General features: G+C 47.7%; 1 protein-coding gene across 3 annotated transcripts; it reads left to right on the plus strand.

Annotated features, from left to right (window-relative positions):
- The first annotated feature begins 1,856 nt into the window (after nt 1–1,856).
- On the plus strand, nt 1,857–15,672 carry TMEM218 (transmembrane protein 218). 3 transcript variants are annotated; one of them, XM_007520651.3, is made up of 4 exons: nt 1,857–2,030; nt 7,974–8,123; nt 9,104–9,206; nt 12,264–15,672. In XM_007520651.3, exons 2-4 carry the CDS (start codon nt 8,014–8,016, stop codon nt 12,393–12,395), a joined length of 345 nt encoding a protein of 114 aa, XP_007520713.1. In that variant the 5' UTR covers nt 1,857–2,030; nt 7,974–8,013; the 3' UTR covers nt 12,396–15,672. The 3 variants fall into 3 exon arrangements, with proteins under 3 accessions (XP_007520713.1, XP_016042594.1, XP_060035792.1); XM_016187108.2 differs by having other exon boundaries at nt 1,857–1,998; XM_060179809.1 differs by having other exon boundaries at nt 2,006–2,073.
- The last annotated feature ends 3,492 nt before the right edge of the window (nt 15,673–19,164 follow it).

A 19,164-nucleotide genomic window follows, 5' to 3' on the forward strand; every position in this document is an offset into this window, starting at 1 on the left:
GAGGCCAGACAAACCCCAAATCAGGCCCCCCCAACACCATGTGAGCTGCTCTCACCTCTCCAAACACACAGGGACAGGCCAGGGCCACCACCTCTCCAAACACACAGGGACAGGCCAGGGCCACCACCTCTCCAAACACAAAGGGACAGGCCAGGGCCACCACCTCAGAGGGCAGGCAGGCCTCAGTCACCCCTCAGGGCCAGCGCTGACTCCCAGTCCTGCAGCCTTTCCCTCAAGTCCACAGACAGACGCCGATATTCCTTCCTCATCAGCAGGCAGCTCCACCAGGCTGAGCCTTGCAGTGGAGCCGGGCTGGATGTGAGGCCCCACCTGACAGGACAGAGACCAGCACAGCTGGGCCCGCAGAGAAGATGCTGGCTGTGCCATTCAAGCAGATGCATGAGTCGGTTAGCTTTTCTTCTCTCTCTCTCTCTCTCTCTTTCTTTCTCTCTCTCTCTTTAAGACTTTATTTATTTATTTGTTAATGAGAAAGATAGAGAGAAAGAACCAGACATCACTCTGGCACATGTGCTGCCGGGGATCGAACTCAGAACCTCATGCTTGAGAGTCCAAAGCCTTATCAATGCGCCACCTCCCGGACCACTCTTTTCTCTCTTCTTTTATTCTTTTTAATTTTATTTTATTTTCTCTCTCAGAGCATTGCTCACTGCTCAGCTCTGGCTTCTGGTGGTGCGGGGGACTGAACCCTGGACTTCGGAGCCTCTGGCATGACAGGCTCTTTGCAAGACCATTATGCTGTCTACCCCCTCCCCAGATTAGCTTTTCCAACCTCATACTTATTATTACTGTTATTGTTGCTCTCATTATTACTTAATGAGATAGGTGATGGGGAGGAGGATGGGGCGCCGCAGCATCTCTCTCACGCTTGCAGTGCCGGGGACTGAACTCAGGTCCTCGTGCTTGACAGCCCAACGCCTCCCCCACTGCACCGCCCGGGGCTGCGGCCCCACTCGCCTCACTGGCGTCCAGTGAGACGGCGACCTGCTGCGGCTCGTCCTCCCCGCGTCCGGACTGTCCCGTCCAGCTCCCCGCGCAGCCTGGGGTCTCGGCGCCAGGCCCCCGACGCCCCGGGCTCCCGCACCGCCCCCCACCCCCGCCTCCCGCGCCGAGCCCGACCCCGCGGGGCCACCGCCCTCTGCCTCGTAACACCCGCCGGAGGGGGGCTCCCCTGAACCCCGGCTTGCGCGTCCCCTTGCTCCCGGCCGGCGCCGCCCGCCTCCCCAGCCGCCCGACTGAGGCAACTTTTGGGCGCACGGGCCCGGCCTCGCTCGGGGGCCTCCGGGCGCTCCACCTGCCGAGCCCGGGCTCCCCGCGCGTCCCGGGCCGCGGGGACTGTAGGGGGGGCAGCAGAACGACGCGGGCCGCCCGGGCGCGCAGGACGACCCGGCGCGGTCACTGAACTTGTGCTTCAGACTCGGGGCCCTTCGGAGGGGGCGGTGAGGGGCCCTTGATGACTGGGCCTGGCCCCTCTCTAACTTACCCCCCAAAATCTGTGGCCCCCTTGAGCCACTGGGTCGAGGACTGAGCTGTCCATCAGACTCCGAAACACTGAACTTTGGGGCGCAGGGGAGGGGATGCCCAGTCTCTCGGCTTTGCGGCGAGGAGGCGCGGTCTCCATGGTAACAGCTGCGGCGACCAGGAGAAACACCTCTCTTCCGTCCAATAGCCCGCCCTCCGGCTGAACTATCCAATAGTAAGGAGAGTTACCTCGGCACGGTGTGATTGACAAGGGGGCGGGGAGAGGACAGGGCCGATAGATGGCGACCAATCAGAGGGCGTATCGGAGCACAAAGTACCCACCCACCAAGCTTCGCGTTGCCAGGAGCCGCAGAGAGCATCAGCCAATGAACCTCAAGATGGGCGTTAAAAGAGCGATGCTGATTAGCCAATCATGAATCTCCTAGATGAAATGACACTTGTGATTGGTGCTCAGAAAACCACCGGCCCAGTGAGCTGAACAAAGCCCGAAACTGAAGTGTGAGTCGGGGAGCCGGCTGAGGGGGCGCCAGGTTAAAGGGGACTTGGGGATCGGGGGTGATGCAAGTGAGGAAGGTGAGGGCGGCTGCAGAGCAGGGAGAAGGGCTGTGCACGGGGTTGAAGGGCCTGGGAGAAGGCACCCGTGCAGCGCATCTGGATGGGAGACCCGTGGCGGAGAGGGAAGGGGTGTTTTCCTTGGAAAGCGGACGCTCGCACCTGGCCGTCCAGTCTTCACCCGCCCTGCCGGGTCCCAGAAAAGACGACAGAGGCCCAGCTACTTGGGGTGGGGGGTGAGGAGTGGGGGTGCGGGCAGGGCCTCTGGGGGGCGCACCTGACTGAGGGCACCGTCCGGACAGGGCTGAGGGGAAGGGCACCCTCGGGATGGAGGGGCCGCCGCTGCCCGGCCTTAGCCCGCCTCTCTTGGTGGCGTGGACGTCGCCCGCTTCGGCGGACTTGCATTTTCCCGCGTGGCCAAGGCAGAGGCCGGAACCCACGGCGTTGGCGCCCAGGCCACGCGGAGTGTGGAAGGCCTGGGCCTAGAAAGAAAGAAAGAAAGAAAGAAAGAAAGAAAGAAAGAAAGAAAGAAAGAAAGAAAGAAAGAAAGAAAGAAAGAAAGAAAGAGAAAGGAAGGAAGAAAGAAAGAGAAAGGAAGAAAGGAAAGAAAGAAAGAGAGAGAGAGAGAAAGAGAAAGAAATAAAGAAAGAGAAAGGAAGGAAGAAAGAGAGAAAGGAAGAAAGAAAGAGAAAAAGGAAGGAAGAAAAAAGAAAGAAAGGAAGGAAGAAAGAGAGAAAGAAAGAAAGAGAGAAAGGAAGGAAGGAAGAAAGAAAGAAAGAAAGGAAAGAAGAAAGAAAGAAAGAGAAAGAAAGAAAAAGAAAGAAAGAAAGAGAGAAAGAAAGAAAGAAAGAAAGAAAGAAAGAAAGAAAGAAAGAAAGAAAGAAAGAAAGAAAGGGACAGAGGAGGTGGGTGGGGCAGGAGCATCCCTGCAGAAACGCCGTAGATTCCTGTAACCACTGTTTTCTGCTGCCTCCAGACGCTGGGCCTGAGCGCCCTGGGACCGCGGGGTGTCTCTCTGTACCCGGCCCAGGGCCTGTCCCCCTCCGAGGGCGCACACCTGGCTGGACGGCAGGCCAACTCCGGAGGCCGCTCTCCACCCGCCAGTGACAGTCACCCCCTGCCTCCTCCTGCTCCTCCCCCCACTCCCCCTCCTGCACCTCTCCCTCCCTCTCTTCTTCCTCCTCCTCCCCTCCCGCTCCTCCTTCCCCTCCTCCTCCTTCTCCTCCCCCTCCAGCTCCTTCCTCTCCTCCTCCCCCTCCTCCTTCTTCCCCTCCTACTCCTCCCCCTCCTCCTCCCCCTTCCCGCTCCTCCCCATCCTTCTCCTCCTCCCCCTCCCTCTCCTGATCTCCCCCTTCGTCCTCCCCTTCCTGCTCTTCCCCCTCCCTCTCTTGAGCCTTCCCCTCCTCCTCTCCTGAGTGCAAAGGTGAGAGGAGCCAGCAGGTAAAGAGCACACAGACTAAAAGAATTTGCACAGACTTTCTTCTAAAGACAAACCCCACCCCACCCCAGCATGAGCACAGGGGAAGGCTCCTGGGTGTTTCACACCTAGATGACTGCTCATACTTTGGTTTCTTCTTTAGTTGCCAGCAGCAATGAGTGAGATATATTCTATATCCAATGAGGTTGGATATATTCTAGATCTAGAGCTGATTCAAATCTTATATCCAAAACAGTAACAAATGACTTAACTAGATGTCTTGGTGAGGACAGTCCGGTCAGTTCAGCCAACCACTCAGGCTACCTGAGTCATCTCTCTACATCCTGTCAGTCTCCACAACCAAGGGCTTAGTTCATGACTGCATCTTTTTTTAACCTGGAGAACTGCAACTGTCTCCTAATTGGTCACTAGTCTCTTATCTCTGTTCTCAGCCCATATGCACCTGTCACCGTTTACTTTTGTAAAAATTAAAAACTATTTTAAAAAATCTCAGAACTATCTTAAAAATCAGTGGCATTCCAGCTTGGTTAGCCCTTGCATTTAGCCACAAGTGCCTAGGTTTACTTCAGGTTCCTCCTCTTTCCTGACTCCATGCTCCCTTCCTCCTTCCTCCTTCCCCAGAAGTGCTACTCTTCTGAAAGTGTTTTGTACCACTCAAGCCCATGTCTTTATGCTTTTGTGGTATATAGATAAATCATAAACAATGTAGACTTTTTTCCCCCAACTTCAGCAATTGAATCCAGACCCTGTCATATGTCTGATACCATTTCTGAGAAGTCTTCCTGGTCCTTTTTTTTTTTTTCATTATTTTTTAGAGTGAGAAAAGAGAGAAGAGAAAAGTAGATACATCATAGCACTGCTCCATCATCCATAAAGCTCCTCTCCCTCCAATGCTTTCCCTGATGCTCCCATGTACTGGGACTCAAGCTCTGACCCCAGAATTTAGTAAGGGGGTATGTTCACCAGGAAAACTAACTCCTGACCAACTATATAGGGCTTTAACTAAATACTAGCTTTTCCCCCACCTACAGGAGGGTCGCTTTACAAGACGTAAAGACATCTGCAGGTGTCTATCTTTCTCTTCCCTTCTCTGTCTTCCCCTCCTCTCTCAATTTCTCTCTGTCCTATTCAACAACAGTAACAACAACAATAATAACAGCAACAACAATGAGAAAAAAATGGCCTCCAGAAGCAGTAGATTTGTAGTGCAGGCACCACACCCTAGCAATACCCTGGAGTCAAAAAAAAAAAAAAACAAAAAACCCTAGGTTTTTAAAGCAAAAACTGACTTGTATCATACTATAAGCTTCATTTTGCAACTAGCTTTTATCACGCACCATTCTTTTTGAGATAAATTCATGTCAGTATAGATAGGCCAAGTACATTTATCTTGTGTTTATTATGAGTATATGATATTGTGTCCATTCCCTCATTGATGGGCTTTTTAAAGTCTTTTTTTTAAACAAGGTGTTTTGCTATTTTGAGCAAAGCTGCAAAGAATATTCATATACATGTCTCATTATGCAATTGTTTTTCTAGAACAGTGTTTTTCTAAGTTGGATAGTACAGCCTACTTGGTCCTTCTGAAATCCATGAGAGCATATATGTTATTCTTGTAACTTTGGAGACACTGTTGGGGTTAGAGTTGGGCAGGGGACCCAGAGGTTCTACATGGTGAGGAGTTGTCCTGCATCTGATAGAACTTTTGAGTGCCACACAGAATATTCATGTGTAATCTAGGCCTAGAACCCAACTCTATTTTTGGTAGAGATATAATGTATTTTTGGCACAGTTTAATATAGTAAAATTTCCAGGAACGCAACTCCAGTGTAAATCAAGGGGAAATCATACTTGTTTATGATTTGGAACTTAGCAAGAATTGTTCATCAGTCTAAAAATTCCTGTACCCGAAGGCAGCCCAGCTCGTGGTATTTGAGCTGCCGTACACCACACCTGCACCATCCCACTTTCGTAGCTCCTGCATTCATCATGGTTCTAAGTTTAGGTACAAGCATCTGACTGCTGTACTTTATTATGTATTCTGGTATAGTCAGCCTGAACACTTGTATATTTAAGCGTATGTTGTTTTATTATGAATTACTTTCCATTTTAAATTAGCTTCTGTGTATGACATAAAGTAACAATCTAGCTTAATAGTTTTTTTATTGGATAATAATATGCCCTAATAACATCTATTAAATCCTTTACCCAGAGTCCTAAAAACAATTCTGCCCCATGCAAAGTTCTCATAAGTACATGGGGCTACTTCTGGCAATTTTATTCTGCTGGACCATGTGTCTTCATGTCACTATCATACTGTTTGAGATACCTTGGTTTTATAATGTATCTTGTAGCCACTGGTAACAAGGAGAGTAAGTTTTTGTTTGTTTTGTTTGTTGTTAGCCTCCAGTGTTAATGCTGGGGCTAGGTGCCTGCACTACAAATCCACTGCTCCCAGAGGCCATTTTTTCCATTTTTTTATTGTTGTTATTGCTGCTGTTGTTGTTAGATAGGACAGAGAGAAATTGAGAGAAGAGGGGAAGACAGAGAGGGGGAAGAGAAAGACAGACACCTGCAGACCTGCTTCATCACCTATGAAGCGACTCCCCCTGCAGGGAGTCAAAAATCTTATACATCTTTTGTTGAATCTCTCCCTACTTATGCATATGTATACACATATCCTTTTATTGTGAGAGTTTGAGATATATTCAGAAGCATGGAAGAGATTATAGCAAGAGCTCATGTGCTCACCAGTCAACACCAATGAGTCTCAGTCTAGTTTCATGGCAGCTCTTCTGCTCCCAGGTAACTTTGGAAGTTCTGGATTTCATTTTCTGCTATCTGTGTTGTGTCTATGTATGTATATATGTATGTCATAAATAATCTATTAGCAACACAACCACTACTATCATGTTATAAAAACAGCAATCACATTTTTCACTAGAAAATTAACAGCAATTTCCTAATATCGTCAGATATGCAGATACTGTTCAGAAATCCACCCCATCTCATTATCTCACGCAAGGATTTTTATGCTGTTTTCATCAGAATCCATTTGGATAATGTCTCTACTCTCTTTCTTTAAACTTTTTAGTGGTGTATAACACATCCAGAAAACTATAGAAATCAGAAGTGTATAGCTACATACAGTTTAATAAAAATAACAAAACAATGTTTCCAACATCCAAACCAAGAAACAAAATTTCAGTAAGAAAGCTGGCCAGAGTCCCCTTCCTGCCTTTCCCCCACTGCACTAGTAGGCCCCCACACTCCTGATTTTAATCCCAAGGTAGTTTGACCTATGAATGTTGAATAAGTGTGGAATTGTACGACATGAGCATGTTTGTGCCTTGCTTCTCTCTCTCAGTAGTTGTAAAATGCACCCACACTACTGGGCATAGTGTAGCTTGTTCACCTTTGCTGCTTTTACTGTTTCACTATATGAACACATAGATCATGTCTCACCCTTATCCATTCCATTGATGGCTCTCTGGGTGACCTCAAGCTCTATTTAAGATACATTTATAGTAAAGTTTGCACCTGTCTTTCAGTGAACCTGTATGTGCATTTCTGGTGAGAATGCAGCCAGCAGTTGAAGCACTGAGTCTCAAGGACACGTGTTCAGCTTCATTAGATCCTGCCAAATAGTAACTGGAACAGTTCACACACCCCCACCACCCCAGCAGTATCTGAGCCATCCCACATCCCTGTCAACACATAGTGTTGCGTGTGGCTTTATTGTAGCCACTACATTTTGGTTCTCATGACCAATTTCCTGATGGCTAATAAAATTGAGCTCATCTTAACATATTGGCCACTCATATAGCTCCTTCCCCAGGTGCTGGCTTTTTGTTACATATCTGTTGGATATATCAGTTTCTGCTAGAGGTATGTTGCAGTCTCCTACCACATTTGTGGGTTTGTCCTTGGCTCACAGTGATTCTCTCAACTTTGGCTTAATGTATTTTGAGTCTGTGCTTTAGATTCCTCAGGCATGAGAGTCTGACTGCATAACCATTATGCTGTCTCCCCCAGTCCCCAGCTTTCTTTACAACTAAGTCAGCAGCAAAGATTCAAGTCCTGATTTCAAAGCAGGTGAACCCTGTCAGCTCGTTTTCTGGAGCAAGGTTGCACTATCCACAGAGGACTTGAGGCTCCGCCTGCAGCTGAAGCCCTGACCCTGGGCTCACTCAGCTCCCCACTGCCACTTCTTACCTGGGCTCTGAAATTCTGTTGATGGCACTCCCAGGTGTCCTTTTGTGCTTTCAACACACTGTGTGTTAGGCACTTTGTGTTGTGCTTTATAGAGGATTTCCGAGTTCTGCCCTTGTTAGCTCTGCCCCTCACAACAGAACACAGATGCTCATGGTGGTGAGACTAAAACCACCAGGGTGAAGAAAGGCAGGAGGAAGCAACTTATTTGGTGAAGACCTGTCCCTGCCTTTGAACTCAGACTTCCACTTTGTGTTTGAACACCTTGCAGACTTGTGAGCACGAAGGTCCCTTCCCCACTGCCAGCACAGATGGGGGGCACAGTGCTGGGCGTGGGTGCCGGCGTGTTCATCCTGGCACTGCTCTGGGTGTCAGTGGTGCTGCTGTGTGCGCTGCTCTCCAGGGCCTCTGGGACAGTCAGGTAAGAGCCTGGGGACAGCCAGCTAGGAAGGAACTTCACCAGCACAGGGGTGCAGGGACAAGCACTGAAAAGCCAAACTGCTGATGCTCCTCAGCATTCAGACCTCCAAAGCCCAGGTTTGCGATTGCTGGCAGTTTGAATGGAGTGGCAGTTCGGCCTCTTATCCCTGCACCAGGGGTGTTACTTCAGTTCTGACAGTGGTGGGAGGAGGTGGGATGTGACATCTTCACTCTCACTGTAGATAGGGGCCAGAAGAGATGAGAAGAACCTGCTTTCACACTGTTCTTGGTGTGTGTGTGTGTGTGTGTGTGTGTGTGTGTGTCCTGATTTAGGACAACTGCTCAGTGTGGACCTGGGCATAGGGAGGGGGAAGGTGGGTTACAGTTGCAGACCAATCAGGCTCTGGCTGACTCTGGGACATGAGAGAGTTGCATCTCTGGCCAGACGGTGTAGGGATTATGCAGTGATTTATGCAGTCTACCAGAAGATTCTGGTCTGAAATGAAAACCAGAAGTATGTGTGGGGGTGGGGGTGGGCTTTGATTTTCCATGATTTCGACTACACAGAGGCCAAAGCAAGAAATACTACTTTCCATTGTTAGGAATTAGGAATTTGAGGCTGGGTAGTGGCACACCCAGTTGACTGCACATGTTACAATGTACAAGGACCTGGGTTCCAGCCCCTGGTCCTCATCTACTAGGAGGAAGTTTCATAAGTGGTGAAGCAGAGCTGCGGGTGTTTCTCTTTCCCCCTCTCTATCTCTCCCTTCTCTCTCAAATTCTCTCTGTCTCTATCCAGTAAAGAAAAAAAGAAAGAAAGGAAGGAAGGAATCAGGAAATATCAGGAATAAAGGAGGATGCATCCAGCTGGGACCTCAATGAAGAGGGGCTTGGGGAAGAGTGAATGACACACAAAAGCCTGTGGGCTGGCTGGTGAGAGAGGAAACTGAGTGGTGCTGTTAACTCTGTTCTCTCACTCAGATTCTCGGTGCTTTTTGTGGTCCTTGGAGCTCTGATCATCACTGTCGTTCTGCTGCTCTTTCCTCGAGCCAGTGACTCCCCAGCCCCAGAGGTGGAAACAAAGGTACAGGTGTGGCTTCTATTTTCCTCCTGAGCTGTCACTCTTGTCCTTCTCCCTTCCTTCCCTGCCAGGTTCCCAGCATCAACCTGGTCAGAATGGTTAGAATAGTGGAGTTGAAACACAGGTAGACTGGGCAGGTTTGTTCCCCTGTCCCTCCACTCATGGGGCACCACTTGCAGCCCCCTGGATGTATTTTCATGACATGACCTTATCTCTTATTTGCATCCAGTTGATGAACAGTGTGTACAAAAGTCATCTTGCTTCACAGGGTGGGGAGGGGAGGGGGGTTGAAAGAGAAATGGGTTAGACATAGAACAGGCTTGGTCTTGAAATGAAAGGGTTCCCACTCCTGGTGTGGAGTATGAGCTCATGCTTTTCCATGCCCCTGTGGTTGAACTTATGGTGTGAGAGAATCATATCCTTGGAGAAGAGCAGTGAGGAAAGCAGAAGTCAGGGAGCAATGGCTCCAGAGCTCACAGCCTTCTGGGAGCCCTCAGGTCTCAGGCCCATTTCTATGAAAGTCTGTCTCTTAAGTGCCCACCACTCAGTATTTTTATGATTCCACATGCACATCATGGCTTCCACATGCACATCATGGCTTCCACATGCACATCTGAGCTCAGATCCCAGCAATCTCGTGAAGGGACTGACTTCTTTGACCTGCTTGGCAGCTTTTTCCTCTCCTCCTCCATTTAAATGTTTAAAGCTGTGTGAATACTAACTGCTAACAATTTCTGAGGTCCTGTGCTAAACACACTGTTTTCATTGCCTCATTTAATCCTTGGGATGACCCCAAGTGGGGTGAAGTAGTATCTGACTACCCTGTCTATAGGTAAGGACACTGAGACTGTGAGAAGTGACAGTCTCCTGTACAAGGTCATACATAGGTAGGAAGAAGCTGAGCAAGGGTTCAAGCTCAACCTGAGGTCTGTCTGCAAAGCCTTCACTGTTAAGAGACCCTGCAGTACACTAACGACCATCACAGTGAGCTCAGTGGTGACTCTGACATGGACTAGAACACAAAGGACTATATGGATTCTGAACTGAATCCAGCACACAGTCCATCTCTTTCTAGGGCCAACCATGGATAAAGGGCCCTAGGAAAATCCCCCAGGAAATACTACATACCACACAAGAAGGGTTTCCATACAGGCCAGGTTTTTGCCAGCATTTGAGAATCACTCAGTGGTCCCATAGCTCCTGTGTGAGCCAGAGGGTGAATTTCCACCTCCACTGCCCTGTCTCCCAGGGGAAGAGTGAAGAAGGCTGCTTTTATTTCTGGATTGCTACAGATGTTAATATCAGAAGGACACAGAACAAGCAGTGTTTTTGAAGTCAATCCCTCTCTCTTTCTCTCATTCTCTCCTGAGTTTGAGACCCAAGAGGGAAGGCTAGAATTTGAGCAAAATGTGTTCGCTCAGCATGGCCAGCAAAATCGGCATTCTTGTCTGCAGGTTTTGCAAGCCAGCCCTGCAGCAGCCTAGCTCAATACCGTATCAATAATACATGGCCTGGGCCTCCTGCACCCAAGGCCTGCTAATTGGCTAATTAAAAAGTGAAACATGTCGAACGAGCAAACATGTAGCCCACGAGAGACTTGTTCAGTACTGGAACCAAGGTCAAAGAGATGTTCCAGCTGTTTTATCAAACTGACCTTTGTTGTAAGTTGGCTGTTGGGGATAATCTCTGGAGTAACCCTTTTCTTCCCCATGTCTTGGGAACCTTGCCATCACAGCAACACCTAGACTTGGATCCTTGCCATCACAGTAGCACTTGGACTTGACAGGTGCTCTGTTTATCTCGTATGAGTTTCTTCTTGCTGCTATAACAAATGCTTGCAAATCTAGCAGCTTGCAGCTTACAGGACAGAGCGTGAGAAGTCCCAGAGATGAAAGCAAGGGCTTGGTAGGTAATGTGTGCTCCTCTCCAGAGCTTCTGTCAGGGAGCTGCTTCATGGATCTTCCCAATTTCCAGAGGCCACCATGACTGTGAAGCCCTGGTTCAAAGGTCAGAGCCAGCAGGTGGCATATCTTTGCTCCCTCTTTGTCCTCACATTCCCTCTGGTTCTCTCTTGCCTCCTTACTTCCACTTCCAAGGACCCTCTTGATTACCTTGGGGCACCTGGCCTAGGTAATCTGGTGCACTTCCCTATTGTAGGGTCACTTGGTTAGCTGCCCTGACTCCATCCTTTGCCACATAATCTAATATCCTCAGTGTTTCTGAAGATGAGGGTGTGGCCACATAAGGGCTATTATTCCTTCACAGTCACCTTTAAGGGATTTTGGATTCTCTTTTAGGAACTGCATTTCCAAAGCTTCTAGAAACTTGAATTGTTGCTGTCCCCCTTAAGATCTGTAGATGAAATTGCTTTTTTCTGCCCATGTGGAAAACAGCACCACTGAGATCTGTGGAGAATAGAGCAGTGGCAGTGAAGAGTAGATGAGTGAGTAGACTCAACTCCTGTTATAGGTGTTTGTCAGCAAAAACCTGTAGCCTCAGGACAGGGCCTCAGAGCAGCCAACTGACTCCCTGAGCTAGTGCTGGGCTACCTATACTAAGATCCAGAACTCTCATTCTGATGAGAGTTTGAAGGTGTCATCTTTCCATTTTGAAAAAACAAACAAACAAAACAAAACCCAACCTCCTGGATAGGTAGTATGTTGATTTGGTACTTGAATTTGGGTAATTGGTTGTCTATTATACTATCTTAAGCATACTTTTATGTCATATTCAAAAGTTAACACAACACAAACAAGCCTCAGACCAAGCAAGGAAGCTTCTCATGAAGTCTTTTAGAAACACATTACAGAACAGGAGAGAACTCTTTCAAGGTCTTCAGAGTATTTATGAACTTTCTAAATCTCTGCTTCTGTAATCCTTTATCTTGTATATCTGTCTGTCTCAGGGACTTAGGAAAGGCTTGCTTAACCACTGATGGAATGTTATGAAAAGTTACATGTCTGAGCAAATTCTGGGCCCTTTTGTCAAATATTTCCACAAGACACAGCCTAGGCACTGAGGTGGTAGTAACTGCATTTTTTTTTATGTTTCTTTTTCTAGACTGTGGATACATTTTTCATTGGCCGCTATGTCTTGTTGGCTCTCCTCACTGCTGTCTTCCTTGGAGGTCTCTTTTTGGTTCTAATTCACCACATCCTGGAGCCCATCTATGCCAAACCACTGCGGTCCTGAGTACTACTAGAGAAAACCAAGCCCTATCTTCTCTTTGGACATCACTTTGATGTCCTTGATGGGCAGACAGACTCTGTGTCCAGTCTTCTTTTCACAGCCCTCATGCCTTGAGAGCAAGTCTGATCTGAACATTGCTAAGAAAATCCCAGAGGCCTGGCTTCCAGACACAAGCTTCCAAAGTCCACTTCACCTGTTCTGACAGGGAATAGTAACCATGATCTGCTCAGAGTAGGCTTTCCATCAAGATGCTGGAAGTGGGTCTGGGGATAAGGAGCACACGGACTCTGCTGTCAGAAAAATGGAAGAATGTGGTCCTTTTTGATAAGACGCAGACTTCTTAAGTACAAAGTCAGGATCAAATTTCAAATGTTATTATGATGAGATGAGTTGGAAGATTTGTCCAGATATTGGTACTGATGACTCTGTGCATATCTATCTACAAAACTCAATGAAGGGGGGGTTTTCTTCCCTCTGCTCTAGCAGAGCGACATAAAACAGTCAAAGACCCGCTTTCACATTGGACTCTCAGCCACAGCATTCTGAATCTAGTATTTCTGTATTTCAGGTTTACTTGAGGATTGGAGGAAGGACATGGTAATGCTGATTATTTATCTTGCTTCTATGTAACTATGGATTCTTTTTACAGGATTTAGTGACCTTTGTGTGCTTTATTTAACACATAAAACTCTTTTTGGGGTGTTTTTTGTCTTTGTAGCCCTTCCTCCTAAGCTTGTACAGCTGTGTACATCCCCAGGATCAGACAGAATCCATACTCTCTGAGAGTCCAGTTCCAGTAAAGTCTGGAGGAGCTCTGGGCTGGTTCCACTTTGGAAATTTCAGCCTGCCTCCCTAGAGCTATTTTAAGAAGTATCTTCAGGCTTAAAACCAAGAACCTGAAAACAAATGTGGAAAGCACAGAGTATCTGCTCTCTCCCAGTAGCACATCAGTTCCTCCCATACATTTTCAGTTCATTCTGAAATTTAATTTTTACAATCTATTATCACCTCTGTTTCAAAGTAGGGGGGGGAAGACTGAAAGAGATTAATTAACTTGCTCAAAATTCACAGCATAGACATACTCCCAGATGTGGCCAACTCCAGGATCTGCCTAGAAATAAAAACACAGTTTTGTGAAGCTGTGAGAGCTTGAGAAAATGAGGGCCATGTTTCCTTGGTCCTATTAGTGTGGAAAAGGTCTGAGTTCTGTCACTCCACAGTGGGAGTGGGGCACTTGCAAGGAAAAGAAGAGAGAAACGATGACTTCTGAGAGTCAGGCTGCTGCACACCAGCTTAGCTATCCTACTCTGGACCTGGCTCCGTCTCATTCAGTCCGGGAGAAAGTCCAGATAAAGCTTTGGGGAAAAAGAAAAAAAAAGTGTTTCAAAGGATATAGTTGTGTATTTTTTTTTTTTAAGATTTTATTTATTTAGAAAAAGATAGGAAGAGAGAGAAAGAACCAGACATGTGCTGCTGGAGATTGAACTCAGGAACTCGTGGACCTCCCGGACCACAGGATATAGTTTCTTAACCTGGCCTGGGACCCACAAGTATGAAGAAACACCCTTCCCAGCAGATTGGAGGAAGGAAAACAGAACGTTTTTATGCTGCAGGAAGTGAGATGAGCTGGGAGTCAGCAGTGAGCCCAAGTAGAATGCAACTCCTCACAAATATAGCTGCCATTTGTCACCTTCTCCTGAGAGACTTGCTGAAAAAGCACATCTGGGAAAGCTCCAGGAAGTTCCTTTCTTTCTTAAGTCCATCTTTAAGTCCATCTTTCTTATTTCCCAACAAAAATGGATAATAGCTCTGCAACTCCAGGTGAGTGTCTACTGGGAGAAAAATGTGTGAAGATGGAAATCCAAATCCCCACCCAGGTACCAGCACTACCTAAATTTATTTCTCTCTCCTTATTAGAGTTTTGCCACTCTGGGCAGACTTTCACATAGTGAGAGAGCCACAGAGAAAGAGGGAGACACCACAGAACCAAAGCTACCGCCAGTGTGGTGGGGGCCATACACATGGCAAAGCAGGTTCCCCCTTAGGTGAACCATCTATCCCCCCTTTTCTTTTATTCTCTTTTCTTCTTCTTTTTACTTTCTTTTTTTTTCTTTTTCTTTTGCCTTCAGGGTTATTGCTGGGGCTCAGTGCCTGCACCATGAATCCACTGCTCCTGGAGGCCATTTTCCCCCTTTTGTTGCCCTTGTTGTTCTTCTTATTGTTGTTGTATTGCTGTCATTGTTGTTGGATAGGGCAGAGAGAAATCAAGAGAGGAGGGGAAGACAGAGAGGGGGAGAGTAAAAGATAGACACCTGCAGACCTGCTTCACTGCTTCTGAAGCCACCCCCCTGCAGGTGGGGAGCCAGGATCCTTGTGCTGGTCCTTGAGCTTTGCACCATGTGCGCTTAACCCACTGCACCACTGCCCGGGCCCTCACTCCCCCCCTATTCTACACAGATGTAAATGATAGGTTTGTGTGTTAAGGGCTGATCACTGTGCAAAATGCATTTCAGTTCTATCTTTATAGACCCCAAGCCAGTCATTTTCAGCTATGGTGAAGAGACTGTTGATCATTTCTGTCTGCATATTCAAAACAATTATGTCAAAACTAAAATGTCATAGAATACAGGTTAGAGGTCAAAGGCAAAAAGGACACAGAATGAGTCTCACTGAGTTTTCTCCTTGGGGTGCCCCTATTATCAAAGACATAGTACCCCACATATTCATGGCCTTCTTTTTAAAATTTTTTTTCTTTTTTCTTTATTTACTTTCCCTTTTGTTGCCCTTGTTTTTTTTTATTGTTGTTGTAGTTATTATTGTTATAGTTATTGATGTTGTTGTTGTTGGGTAGGACAGAGAGAAATGGAGAGAGGAGGGGAAGACAGAGAGGGGGAAAGAAAGACAGACACCTTCAGACCTGCTTCACCACCTGTGAAGCAACTCCCCTGCAAGTGGGGAACCGGGGGCTCGAACCAGGATCCTTAAGCCGGTCCTTGTGCTTTATGTAACATGCGCCTAACCCACTGCACCACCACCCAACTACCTACTCATGGCCTTCTAAGAGGAAAACCTCTAGTCTGTACACACAACTCCACCCTTCAACAAACTAAATTAGCAGGACACAACCCAGCTCCCAGATGGAGATATCCATTTGATCCACCAGGTGGTGCTGCATTAGCGTTTCAGAAGTCAAGCTGACAAACCATCAGGTATTGTTTTTTGACAAGATCCTTTAATGTCTTATTTGTAAAAATGGAAGTAAACTGATATTCTTTACCAATGCACTGTATCATGTATTTAATCTAAAGATTCACCAGAATTATGCCCATGTTCAGGTACCAGGGGCCACACAGCTATTCATTAATACACACAACACACTGCTTTCACTCAACCCTGGTAGGAAGGGGCAAACCAGCCCAGAAGTGGGCTCTGAGGTGTATCTGTCATCCTCCTGACTGTTCCTAGAGTTACAGCATCCAAATTACTTTTTGGTGCCTTTTTGTTCTAACATAAAGTAATCCGTTTCTTATGCTGTTCGTTAAGACACAGACATTTTTGTCAGCCTGCCATGGCTTCTGCAGGTGGAAGTATTTGTGTTTCACTTTGACTTCTGTCTGATGTGACCTAAAGCCCACTGCAGCAGTTTTACAGATGGAAAACAGGCAGAGAGACAAGGGCATTTGAAGTTCTACAGCTGGTTAGTAGCAGGGCTCAAGCCCAACATCAAAATTACTGACATTTCTTTTTCAGTTGGCTTTAAAATCCTTTTCTTGGGGGGGTGGTGGTAGTGCAGTGGGTTAAGTGCACATGGCGCTAAGTGCAAGGACCAGCTTAAGATCCTGGTTTGAGCCCCTGGTTCTCCAGCTGCAGGAGGGGTTGCTTCACAAGTGAAGCAGGTCTGCAGGTGTCTATCTTTCTCTCCCCTCTCTCTGTCTTCCCCTCCTCTCTCAATTTCTTTCTGTCCTGTCCAACAACAATGACAGCAGTAACAACAACAAAAGTAACAACAATGATAAACAACAAGGGCAACAAAAGGGGAAAAAATTGCCTCCAGTAGCAGTGGATTCGTAGTGCAGGCACTGAGCCCCAGCAATAACCCTGGAGGCAAAAAAAAAAAATTTTTTTTTTTTTTGGTGGGGAGCAGGTAGTGGTGCACCTAGTAGATAACATACATTAATTGCCATGTGCAAGGCTGGGGGCTTGAACCTGTAGAGGGGAAGCCTCAGAAGTAGTGAAGCAGTGCTACAGGTGCCTATCTACCCCTTTCCCTTTGAATTCCTGTCTCTATCAAAGGAAGAGTGGGAAAGGAGAAGAAAAGAAGGAGAAAAGGAGAGAGAAAGAAATGAAGGAAGGGAGGGAGAAAGAAAATGACTCTCAGGAATGATGGATTCGTTCCGCAGGCACCAAGCCTCAGCAGCGACAATTTAAAAAGGCATTTTGGGCTTTCATACATGTTCTTATTTATATTGCTTAATGCTCTGTCTTAATTATTTGAACCCCTCAGTTCCTTATATTCAGAAAAAGGTAAAAAAATTCAAGAAGTCCTAATGAGCATTTACACTAGATTAGCAAACATCCTGTCCTAACTTGTTGGCCAAACCTTGAAGTATTAGGCTGCTGTTACTTGGCAGCATATGGGGAACCATGGGATAAGAACCTGGAAAAAGCTGGTCATCCCCACAGGGACATAAACATTCAGGATTGAAAGGGGTGTTGTAGTTCCATCTCAGCACTGTAAACATCCTATTCCTAGCGCTGAAATCACAACATTTAGCTTATGTAGCAGACACATGCTGGCCAGTGATCTCAGAGCTTGACAGTGCCCCTGTGTGAGAACCTGGGCAGCACACTGTGGGGCAGCACACTGTCTACTCCATCACACAGATGGGACAGGAAGTAGGAGGTGAACCGGGTAGACTGGAGGCAGACTCTGAAGTCAGGCAGTCTGGCTCCAGTCTGAGCTCTTAACTATTTCATTTAAATGATGTTGTCCCATAAGGTTAAAAAAAATGGGGAAGGACTAAGGCCAGGAGTGAGTGCAGAAGCAGCTGAGGTAGTGGAAAATCCAAGTTCTGGCTTGGCCAGGTGTTTGGGGCAAGGCAGTTAAAGGCTACCTGGCCTCAGAGCAAGCTCGCTGATCAACCTGTGTTTTGGCAGGTCTCTGGTCTCCCTGCTCAGAAACCCTGAACAAAGGAGCGACTCATGGACTGGGCTTTAAGAGCACACACCCAAGCCAGCCCTTGGCTGTGCTCTTGTAAAGCTGGATACTTAGGTTATTTCTCAGAGACACCAAGGAAAGAACCAAAGCCATATGCCCACAAAGCTGGTGTCTCTTGCTCCCTGCCCAAGCAGGTCATGAAGGTTGTGTTTCCAACACAACTCCCACTCTTAGTAAGTTAGGCCCTTTTTGTCTTAACTTCCTAAGGCCTAAGAAATTACAGGCAGGATCGAAATCAGAGCCCAGCCCTGCAGGCAGAATCAGGAGTTCCACACTGCTGGCTCCCAGGGCATCATGGGTGGTGGCATAAAGGCAAGCACAGTATGGGGTCCAGCATTCACTCAGCACTCCTGAGCTGTTCCTCAATGCCACACACCCTTCCCCTCCACCCTCCTTCAGCCTTCAGCTTCCCAGCACCCAACTACTAGTTCACAAGGAGAAACTCTTCCTACCATTGCTACAACCAATTACCACAAACCAGGTGGTTTTGAACCATACAGATTTATTATCTTCTAGTCCAAGAGGTCAGAAGTTGGCAAGGGCTTTCATGAAGATAAGATCAAGGCCTAGGAGGTTCTAGGGTAGATCTGTGCCTTGCCTTTTCTAGTTTCTAGAAGCTTTCTCCTTCCATGGCCGACAGGCACCCTTCCTGTGTCTCCACTAGCAGCCACACCCACTTGCCACCTCTTGGATTTAAAAGGAGCATTGGGATTCGTGTCATCAGGGTACCCCACAGCCCTTACTATCTATCATCAGCAGAGTCTCCACCCTTCATGTGAGGAACACAGGTTTGGGGCTCTTGCTGGGGCCGAGAGCATCATTCTGCTAGACCAGGACAATGGTTCATCTCCCTCCACCTCCAGGCCCCTGTGTCCCCCAGCCCCAGACCTGCAGCACCACTGCCCCTCCAGCTGAATCCTGTTCTGGGGCTACACCTGACCCCTCTCCCCATCACATCTGCAGCTGGGGGAGCTGCAGAGTGCTGACAAGCACCAGGAGTCTCCCTCCCTGCCTCCCAGTGGGGTCGCTAAAGGAGAAATGCAAAGAGTTATTGCTTTTTAATTACAAGTGCTATTGTAGCATCTATAAGGAAGAACACTTTAAGCTAATTGAGACCAAATGTGAAGTTAAATTAAATGAATAACTAATTAGCGTAATGCTCTTGCATTAGCCCCCAGTGAGTGCTGAGGCCTGGGGGATGTAGGGGAGGCAGGGAGGTGTGTGGGGGGGAGATGTAGGTGCCAGCCTTAGGGGAACAGGAGTGCCCAGAGCTGAGGGGTGCAGAGACCCCCAGGTCAGGGCCCCCTGACCTATGTTGTTTGCCCCCACTGTCATCTCCAGCCCAGGTGCTGGCTCCTGAGGCCTCTGAGGCAGGTGGTGGTCACCATGCCCAGCGCCACATGCTGCTCCCCCCCACAGCCCAGGAGTCTGGGCTGTCCTCCCTGTGCCCTGTGCCTGGAGCCCTGGGTTCCCCTGTGTGCAGCTGCCTCCACTTCCCTCAACTGCTTGCCCAGGCCAGCTCACCCTTCCTGTGGGTTTAGTCATCTCTCTCCT

Source organism: Erinaceus europaeus, chromosome 20 (assembly GCF_950295315.1).
Source record: "Erinaceus europaeus chromosome 20, mEriEur2.1, whole genome shotgun sequence".
Taxonomy (NCBI): Eukaryota; Metazoa; Chordata; class Mammalia; order Eulipotyphla; family Erinaceidae; genus Erinaceus; species Erinaceus europaeus.

Coding starts and splice junctions, on each gene's coding strand:
- TMEM218 (XM_007520651.3), top strand. CDS start 8,014: ATGGGGGGCACAGTGCTGGGCGTGGGTGCCGGCGTGTTCATCCTGGCA. Junction 8,124..9,103: donor AGGGCCTCTGGGACAGTCAG/GTAAGAGCCTGG, acceptor TCTCTCACTCAG/ATTCTCGGTGCTTTTTGTGG. Junction 9,207..12,263: donor CCCCAGAGGTGGAAACAAAG/GTACAGGTGTGG, acceptor TTCTTTTTCTAG/ACTGTGGATACATTTTTCAT.